This window comes from Pterocles gutturalis, unplaced genomic scaffold (assembly GCF_000699245.1).
Source record: "Pterocles gutturalis isolate BGI_N339 unplaced genomic scaffold, ASM69924v1 scaffold9206, whole genome shotgun sequence".
NCBI lineage: Eukaryota > Metazoa > Chordata > Aves > Pterocliformes > Pteroclidae > Pterocles > Pterocles gutturalis.
Genome location: NW_010105472.1, coordinates 152,883 through 163,461, shown reverse-complemented (window position 1 = coordinate 163,461; position 10,579 = coordinate 152,883). Strand labels below are relative to the sequence as shown.

The 10,579-nt window shown below is 39.4% G+C and overlaps 1 protein-coding gene across 1 annotated transcript in view; it reads left to right on the top strand.

The window, feature by feature from the left end:
* Positions 1 to 2,636: 2,636 nt before the first annotated feature.
* The window catches only part of LOC104471914 (carboxypeptidase Q-like), a 30,328-nt gene continuing 22,385 nt past the window's right edge, over positions 2,637 to 10,579 (top strand). Inside the window, exon 1 of the mRNA XM_010087417.1 lies at positions 2,637 to 2,834. Coding sequence (XP_010085719.1) covers positions 2,660 to 2,834 — 175 coding nt within the window. The 5' untranslated portion in view covers positions 2,637 to 2,659. The remainder of the gene's footprint in view (positions 2,835 to 10,579) is intronic.

Sequence of the window (10,579 nt, the reverse complement as noted above, 5' to 3'; positions counted from 1 at the left end):
AACGTTGTGCACTGAGTTTAAAATGCTTATTTAAATAATACATTCACAATGAAGGAAAATGAATTAAACAGCTGAGCCTGCAGTTATTTATAATATTGTCCTGGTTTGTTGAGCCGTTTCCCTGAGTTAGTCCAGGGAGCAATGTACAGTCTCACCCTGCTTTGCTGAGTGGCAATTATCCCTGCACCATAGAGGGCAAAGGACAACAGAGCATCTTCCCTAGAGTGTGTTTCCCAGTGCATATTTCTTTCTGTATAAGCAGAAACACCAATATACGTGTACAAAAGTGGGTATGGTGAAACCAACCTAACCCCCCTTTTTTTTAAGATCGCAACTTTCTGTCTCAACAGTGAATAGTTTTATAACTGATCCTATCTTCTAGTGGACAGAATAGGGAAAAAGCTTTCTCAAGGACACAGGATACTTCAAGTAGTTGTGACCTGTCACTTTTTGGTCTCCCAGTGAGACTAGTTTCTCTCCGCAGGGCATCCATTTTCGTGGCACTCCAGCACGTTCTAAGAACTGAACAGCTTTCTTATAGAGCAAGAATATGGTGTAATGGATTGTGGGTGGTTTGTTTTCTGAGTTTCATATTAAAAACACGTGTGAATGTTTATATGAGAAAACACAACTGAAGACTGCAATAGTGCTGCTACACTAGCAGTTGACGGAGTTTTGCAACCTAGGAAGTCTTTGGAGTGGTAGGTGAGATTTTGTCTCAGTATCTGTGCTGTTCCCTCTTCTCACCTCGCTGCCCTGAATAGTCCCTTCCTCGTGCCTTACTGCTCCTGCTCGTTGCAGCTTCTCTAAAAAGGAGCAGAACTCCTTTGAAGACTCAGCCAAAAAGACAGTTTCTGAATGATTTCAATCAAAGTATTTATGCAAGGCTCACTATAACTGAGTTGGCTTTCGTTGACAACTCCCCAGCACACCAAAATGTGTATTGTCTTCCCTAAGTCTTGTACTTGGGTTTGTGTTATAAAGAAGATTTACATTTTGAGACATTCGTTCTATTGTACCTGTGACTTTGGAGCATCATTGGTCCCTTCTACTATTCAGTGTGCTTTTCTTGGCCTGCTTCTCTCCCACTGTGTTCAGAGGGTCCGTGAATCATGATTTCATGTTGAGGCTCATGACCTCAGGCCCAGACCCCCACATGTATCCTAATTCTTTACATTTCATCTTTTATAAACTGAAGATTTTTTTCATTGTATAAAAATACCGATTGCCAATTTGGTGACAAATTTGGTTATTTCCACCTTGATTTCCAGTAGTTGGAATACGAAAGGTAGTTTGGCTGTTTTAAGGTATAACATTTACAGTTACTTCATTATATGCAAAGATTTTTTATTGAATTTTTTTAGCTGCTGGATATATTTCTAAGATAGAAATGAATACCTCTGCTGTGTTGGAACTTGGTTCACTCAAAAGAGAAAGGTTTTGGGAAAGTAGAGTGTAAAACTAAGTTCTTGGCAAATTCTACAAAGAACTTCTGAAAACTTCACATTCACAGCCACCTGTAGTTCATATTTGGTTTTATATTCCCAAAAATGTGAAAGAATTCTTTACTGAAATGTGGGCTTATGTAAGCTGTTAACGACATGGATCTGTTACTGCTGTCACACATCTCTTGTAATTATTTTCTTGTAATAATCCATGACAGCCATAAAATTCTGGAGTGAGCTGTGGGCATAGGAGTAAAACCTGCAGTAAGTTCTCTTACATTCAAGATAGTCTGAAGTATAGCTTTTTTCTGCCAGACCTGGCCATAAACTGTTTTATTTTGCAAAAATTACATGCCTCTCAAAAAGAATGAGACCATCCTTCACGTAAAGTCCCTGAGTACTTTATTCCAATTAAACCATTGTGATTGAGCGTTCTGACTATGGGAGGCAAATAAATGGCTCTGGATGCTAATTTTTGTTCCTCTAGCTAAAAGAAACTTCCAAGTGCACGCTAAAAGCAAATGTTATTAAGCCATTTATACACAAAATCTTAAAATTTCATGTTTCCTGTAAGGACTTACCTTGGAAGCACAGACTTCCCCTAAAACAGACATTGTTCCTTCAGGTCAGGAGGGACCTTGGCGTTTCAGTCCTCCGGCTGACGTCAGAGTTGACTACATGGGGTATTGAAAAATAATGTGTGTCTGAAGAGGCAGCAGCTGGTTTTTAAGTTATGTGTCCTTCACAATCTAAGCAAGCTCTGAATGCATCTCATTTTAAATCCAACCAGACTGCGTAGCGTTCACCCTGCAACAGAATTTCTGAGTTTCAGGTTTGAGAAGGAAGTGAGAGCTGCAAGTGGAAACTGAAATGGGGTGGTGATAGCTTACCTGTCTAGGTTGCACTTCAGAAGTCTTAAAGGAGGTAGGGTATTTTGGGGACAACAGGCCAGTCGTGTTGTGGCTCCTACAAAACACTGATGCCTCAGAATTGAACTGCTTCAGGATTTTTATATGTAAAGATTAGGTCCCTCCATTTATGCTCATATACCCATGATGACAGGAAGCATTTCTTTGCTTCTTAAACTGATTTGTTATGGTGTGTTCACATTGCCCTCTAGAATGCAGTGTATGGTGCCAGTTAAAATAGCAATCACAAAACAATATCTCCTTTCCTTCAATGTTTAGGAAAATATCTCCAACTTCGATATCGTCATGGAGTCTGATGAGGGCACCTTCAAGCCATCTGGACTGGGTTTTACTGGCAATGCTAAAGCTCGGGACATCGTGAAAGAGGTCATGGCTCTGCTGCAGCCCATCAATGTCACGGATGTTTATGACGGCACAGGTGGAACAGATATCGGTTTCTGGATGAGAGACGGGGTGCCCGGTGAGCGTGTTTTCCAGGTGACACCACTCCTCTCGTGCAGCAGCACGTTAGATGGGTGGTCTGGTGTTTTGAAAATAGTAAAAAATGCTTTCTCTTGAGAAGTAGAATTTACTGCCGGTAAAATGCACCAATGTTAAAAGGTGACCAACTGAAATAGGATATCAAGTGCATTTGAGCTGCAGTTTAATAATGGTATACATTATATGTAGCATAACATGCCTAAAATCTTCCTTTCAGCTTTAAGGATTTGTAATAATTAATCCCAGACTGGTGGTTTATAAATAGTAAACTAAGGCAGAAGGGAGTTCTGCAATGCAGAACAAATAATTTTTTTATTGTTATTATTTCAACTTGGAAATACAGGGCTTTTCCTCCCTGATTTATATGCTAAGGAAACAATGTTTTTTAGACGTGACATTTGAAAGGTTGTGGGGCATTAAGGTGTGCTGAAGGGGTAAAATTCTGCAAAGTTTGAACGGGTTTAGGGCTCTGTTTGGAGTATTGTATGTGGCTCCCAGTGAGGAGCAGCTTGTTGGCAAAGAGGCTTGCAAGCGGAGAGAGAGATCTGCCCCCCGTGCAGGAGACCCCACGCTAGCACGGGGTCTTGCAGAGCACAAGTCCCAGTTAGAGGCCAGCCTGGGTGAAGCCGTAGTAAATTTCCATGGTAGTTTCCACATTTAGTAGAGAGAAAGAAGTTACATAACACTGATATTAAAAATATTATGGTCGGTTTTAAAATTTTAAGGTTCTTTTCCTCCAGTGTTTTATGACTGAAGTAGATGGGTGCATTTCTCATGCTAGTTTTACTAGTAGCTACTATATGCTTAGAATCTCTTAATATTAGATTAACTGCCTTGTTTTTCACTTGGTCTTGTGGAAGACGCAGTGAGTCATGGAATATATGCTTCTTATTTATGGTCAGAACCCTTTGCTTCTGACTCACCTGGGGGGTACAAAGATGCTATAAAGTTGATTGCCTCCATAAATGAAAGGATGTCTCATTTTCAAAGCAAAGCATCTATGCTGGGCAAGAAGTATGGATGAATGGATTTTGTTAAACAGATACTAATCTTTAGCTGGTGTGCTGTTTGCCATGTGAGGTGCAAGCTGTTCCATACAGTGTCATACAGATGTGACTTTACTGTGCACTCGGGTTCCTGGGCTCTCCAGGTGCATCTTATGTGAGTGTTAGGACCATATGCTGCCCTCAGTTGTAGCCACGCATCATCCTTCACAGCCTGGGAGCGCCCATGCAAAGACATCTGGTCCAGAACTTCACACCAACATGTCTATGTTGTAGCTGGAATATGAGAACTCAATGCTCAAACTGTGTTTAGAAGATGCAAGTGTATTGGAATTATTTCCTAGGTAAGGTGTTGGGAGCATTACAGATGGTCCTTGGGGACTTCTATTGTACTTCCCATCTGAGTGCAATAGATTATGGAAGAAGACAGAAAAAAATTAATATTCAAATGTCTTGTTTTCAGTGGATAATGTGCGTGGTGCTTGTGATGGCCATGTGTATTGTGCTTTTGTACGCCACTTTTCATCAGCTGAGGTTTACCTGGAGCATAAACAGCTACAGCTTACCATGGTCCTCTTGATCAGTCACCTGGGCTACATGTGTAAAGTACACCCAGCAGGAGCAGGGCAGAAACAGGATGCCTCTCCTGTAGTCATCCGGTCACTCACCCTCCCCTGCCCCTGGGGATGGGGGAGAGAATTGAATGGGTAAAGGGAAAGGAGACTTGTGGGTTGAGATAAGAATAATTTAATAACTGAAGTACAATAAAATTGAAAATAATAATTATAATAATAATAGTAATAGTAATGATGTACAAATATACAAATGAGTGATACACAGTGCAACTGCTCCCCACCCCGATGACCAAGGCACAGCCCTTTCCTGGCTAATGATCCCAGAACAGAGGAAATCCCAAGCCGCAGTCCTGGAATAGAGAGAAGAGCCCAAGAGGGAGAGAGAGTGCTTCTGGACAGTTCCTCATAATAGACAGGGCGTGATAGGCATGATATAGAATATACCATTGGCCAAACTGGGTCTCAGTCCTAAACCAAAGGTTGAATCTTAAGCCAGTAATTGGGGCTCTGCTCCCCCCTAGCTTCTCCTGCACCTGCACTCCAGCAGGGCATGGGGAGTTGAGAAGTCCTTGGCTTAATGTAAACATTTCTTAGCAACAACTAGAAACAGCAGTGTGTTGTCAACATTCTTCTCAGCACAAATCCAAAACACAGCCTCACACTAGCTACCAAGAAGAAAATTAACTCTGTCCCAGCTGAAACCACAACACATAGTCATCCATACTCCTCAGCATAAATTATGAAAAATATCATGAAATATAAGCTCAACCTTGGAAAAATATAAGTACACCAGAACTGACACCTCAGCTTTTAAATTTTTGCTGTCTGAAGCTTTGATTCATTTAACTTTCTGTTAAGCAAATAACAAGGTGTTTTTGCAGCATAAAGGAACAATGATTGTTTTTTTTCCCCATCAAGCCCCGGTGAGGAGGAATTAGCTCAACTAAAAGAATTTCAGCTACTTTACATTGTATTTCATACTTTACCAGGGAGAAGTCTAAGACATCTTGTAATCTTCATGCCTTGTCTGCAGTATTCTCACCGCTCGAATGAGCCCTTATGGTATATAATAGCATTGGAACAAACTGAACACACTGTAACAGCTTTTATAATTTTGTCCCATTTAAACAAGCAGTCAAGTGTTGACATTTCATCAATTTTATTTAAATCTTTTCTTGAAAATACACTTGGTGGCTTTGTTTCTGCAACAGTGAGAGAAAATATGGTGTACTTCTTGAATAAGAATGGTTTCTGACATAATTTCTCCAGAATTTTGCTCATTTTGGTGTTAAATAGATTCTGGGATTCACCATTTTAGATACAATTAAAATTCTGCTTCTCCTGCTCCTTTTGGTCTGAAAGATCTTCAGAGGGCAACAGTCCGTGTGTTTTTCAGAGCTGTTCCTAGCTGCTCCTGAGACAGGCAGAGTGGCTCTGGCTCCTTACTCTCCGCATGTCTCCAGCATGTTTATTTTTAATGGGCATGAAATGAAATGTCATTTGCGGGGTTACTTAAACATATTTGCAAGAAAACAGTAGTATCTACTCTGAGATTTTAGGATGAGAGAGGCCAGGAGATTTCAGAGTGCTTTGCAAACCGTGGACTGAAGCTTTAACTAATACCTCTAAAGCACGAGCAAGGTGATCTGCACGAAACACAGTTGTTCAAGGCTGTGTGACTGCAGAGTATTAGAAATCTTTCTGTTAGTGGCCTTTACGTTGGATTATTTTGAGAACAGTTCAGCCCACGAACGAGGAATGTCTGTAGCTGTGTTTTTCTAGTGATAGCCAGTTTTCAGCTACTGAAAATATTTGTATAGCATTTGTTTTGCTTTTTCATGAAGCATAAATCAAATGAAATGAGGTTTTGTGATGTATTTTATACTGTGGTTTTACAGTTTGAGGTGACCGTTGGTCCTAAGACTGCTCCTTTATTGATTATGCGATTATCTTATCCTTAGCTTTCTTTTTAAGGGTTCAACTAAGGCTGTTCCTTTCCAATCAAGTTTGGCCAGAATTTGCAAATATAGGTGGTTGGGTTTATTTGTTTGATTTTTTTTTTTTTGTTTGCTTTTTCACAGCAAGCTTTGTCAGTGTCTGAAAGGGTTAAAAAAACCATTAAGCAAGCCCTGCTAGACGAGCACTCAGGTATTTTAGTTGAAAAAGGAAGGTATCTGATGATCACAAGGATGCTTCAGACATGGTTTAGACCAGTTCCTAAGGTAACAGCACTGGGGCTGAGTCACCCTTCCCTGCAAACCTTCCGAGACTGAGAAAGGAGAATGAAGTAATTCTGTTTGTGTTACGGTATCCAGTGAATGTTAGTTCAGCGTTAGGTGTTAGGGGAGATGAAAATGAGTGCTCTCCTGTTTGTGCAGAGGGAAGGCTGTTGTGACACAGTATTTCCAGGAGAGCTGGTTCAAGGATACTCGTTTCTGCCAGGCTCTTCTGGGAGGTTATCTGTTGCTGCACTGCTCGTGATGGGAACACTTGTCTGTTAGGAACTGAGCTGTATTTGAGATCAAGCTGACCCAGGACATCAAACAACTCCCAAAAGGCATGTGGCAACTCCTTTATTTAAAATTCAACTAGTGACCTAAAGGTGAAACTCCTCTTTACAATGTCAGTCCGAACCTTGATGGTTGTTCATGTCTCTCTGTCTCCACAGTGACGGTGTCTTGCTTTTTTGTTACATTACACAAGAGGAGAAATTATTCTTCCAGAAACTAATAAACCAGTAGTTCATCTAACTTTAATGTTTCTTCACAAATCAAAAATTCATTGCTAACCCAATCTATTAGTCATTTTCTCAGAGGTGGCAAACAAATACTATCATATATCATTTCTCTCATTTTTATGTTTTCATAGTGCTTCTTTATTACCTTCATCTAAAATAAGATGTATTTTGGCCCTTAGACACCAGACTTTGACATGCATGATTTCCTTTCTTATTACAGAAGAGGTCAAATCCTTCAGTTCCACTCCTTTTCCAGAGCATGCTGCCCACCCGTCCCCCTTCCCCATTGTCCCTTGCAGCACCCAACTCCAGTGCAAACCAGTCTGCTCTTCTGCTCCGTGTCAGCCAGAGGGGTGTCTGAGAAAGTGGTGGGAAAGGTTGCCAGCTGGCCATCAAGAATTGGGTAAACTCTGTATTTCCCAAATCATAAGGAGGTAAACTCTGTTCACTCTTGGCTGTATCACTGGAAGCGATACTCCGCTGTGATTCCTGAAGCTTTGCCCCTCACCTACCTGCTCCATACTCTCTGCAGACTTGGACAGACTCTTTGGATCCAGTTTCTCTGCTTATTTTTATTGACAAAAAAATAAATAATGTAAGGAAAAAGGGGAAAAATCAGATTCACATAGTCTAGGACTTCATAGGCCAGTGCTGAGAAGCCTTTGGCTTGATTGTGCGCAGGTAAGGGATGTTGCACTTGGCAAAGACCTTCCTATACTTTAAAGAGAAAAAGGTTTCCTTAAAAATAGACATTAAACATGACTGCCTCACTTTAATATGTAGCATTCGTGTGATTTGTGGTCTGAGATGTTTAGCGTAGGGTATCATGTGGAGAGCTCCAGTTATTTGACAAAGTGACTAGCACAAGTGAAATGACTCCTGCTTGCTCATGGAGCAAAAATTTGGCAAAACTCCTAAACTCTACTCACAAAACAAGCTTTATGCACAGTATTCCAGGTGCTTAGATGATTTTAGTTACTCCACAGGTGCTGTATTTCTGTACTTGCGGATTTCCCACTGCTCTGGACGTGTGTTGAAGCACACCACCAACACCAGCCACTATGGGTCTGGTTTATTTTTGCCTGGAAATGAGGGGTAAGGGGCTTATGGTCTACACCTGTATCGTGCCTGAGTCTTGATCTCTATAAGTCTGAGATATATCAGCAGTGTTGTGTGATAATTGGCTATATTGGATTGTCTTTTCCAGGTCATTCATTTCTTGTTAAATGTCTTATTTTATAATTCCAAAATGAAATATGATGAATGAGTGTGTTCCACTGCAGAAGTCATTTTTTCTGCAACTCGGGAGGTATTAAATTAAACCAGTATGCTAAGAGAACAATTATAATTGCATGGCACTTAAAGAACCTACTGAAAGTACTACGGCTATTAGAACCATTTAAAATTGTGATTGCAGTTAGAACAGTGTGTATTAATCTGTAAAATAATTCATCTATCCTCTAATTTATCATGGTTCCATAAAAATGGGCTTTTGAAATTAGAAATTACACTAGAATAATTAAATAAATTTAATATGCTGCAACTTTTTATGAAGGTGTATACCTTAAAAGGCTCATAGTTTAACATAATATCTCAGTTATATTAACCTTTCATATGACCTTTTATGTTTTAATAAAGTTAATAAAGTCTTTGAGACTAATATTTTAATGAAAGGACTAATCTGTAGGTTATGGTATGTTTTCTTATTAGTTGTGCAACTACCAGACAAGCTTGACCGTTCTTCACATGCAGTTCTTTTCACCTTTGTTCTGCTTAGGCTGGAGTCTTGTTTTGGCATATTGGAGTATGGGACTACTTCTAATAATTAAGAGGAAGAGTCAAATTGTAAATTTGTTTGTTTCACGTAGACTAGCCACAGACCATGCCAATATTCAGCTGGGATAGTGCTGTTGGAAAGAGGGATGGACTTGGGTGATAAGGCACAGTGCCTGAATGCAGATTTTTCTGGTAGTTTTAAGAGGGCTTCTGTAATATATTTCTCATTAGAGTATGTACATTTCTAATGCAAGGCAGAGGGCAGTCATGTCAGGTCAGAAGTCATGTGTCATCTTTGGGGCAAAATAATTCATTATTGTAGCAAATACTTGAAAACTGCTCATTCACACTTATTTTGATGAAAATGAAGACTGCTCCTGAATGAACTTGCTGAAGTCTACCGTAACTATGAACTCCCACTGTTCAGTAATGTGTTTTAAGAGTAATTTCTTAGAGACTCATAGAGATACTGAGAAGAGAAAGGTTGACACAATCAAGGGTGAATGCTGCAATTGCTAGCAGGTGGTACTAAGTGGTTTTACTTCATTCAATGTTAGTGACATTTTAGTGAGAGAAAGATCACAAAAGAACTGCAGGGAGACTTGAACGGCTAGAAATGGTGCCTTACCATGAAAAACAGGAGACGTTAAATCTCTCTCCATTTATGCAAAACTATGTTAAGTGATGACAACTACAGCATACATATTAGGCTGGGAAGCGATTTGTCCAGTTACAGCACCCTTCTTCCTTGCTTTAAAAATAGTCCATTAGCAATTCAGTCTATTGGAAGAAAGCTAACACCTTCTTCTAATAAGGTTAGTGAGCTCCAGAAGCACCTTGCAGACTTGGTGAATTCTCCATCATTTTGAATGTGTAAAATCAGACTTGGGTGTCCTTCAAAAAATAAAGGGTAATTCAAGCAGGAGTAATGGGCGTGATGCAGTAGATACAAGGTGAACTTCTTTGCCATGTGTTATTCAGGAGCTGTGATTAGATGGTAATGGGTCTTCCTGGCCTTAAAAAAAAATAATCTGTAAATCATCTAGTAAATCTTCCAAGCATTTTGCATAATGAAATATCTTCTTCTCCATTTAATCCCCACCTATTTCAAACAGACTGTCTTTTTGAATATCGAAAGCTCTTGTCTGTGATTTGTACAACATTTAGATAATCCAAATTAAAATTTAAAAAATAGAACTATTGTTAACTTGCCAGTCCCAGAGGGAATTCTAACTGTGAAGCCAAAAATATTTTCAAAACTCTATCATACATTGCTGAACAGCTTGATTTTCTTATTTTATTTCTAGTTATTATCTTTACTTAAGGATCTGTGATGCATTTTATTTGAGAAAGTTTTCTTGTTGGTCACAAGCTAAGAATAACAGCACACTGGTTTAGCAGCTGATAATACATAGCACTTACATTTATCTTCCAAAAAACTGAGGCAAGGCAGCTTTAAAACAATCTTATAGGAATATTACAATAAATTAGTTTGAAACACTGACATTCTGATTGGCTTTTATAATCCTAGAAGAAGTAAAATTGTTCCAGTTCATTCAACACTGTATAAATAGTAAATAAGCTAATTTATCTAATAATGAAAAATTAAAGTGTTTCAAATAAAATAATGAAT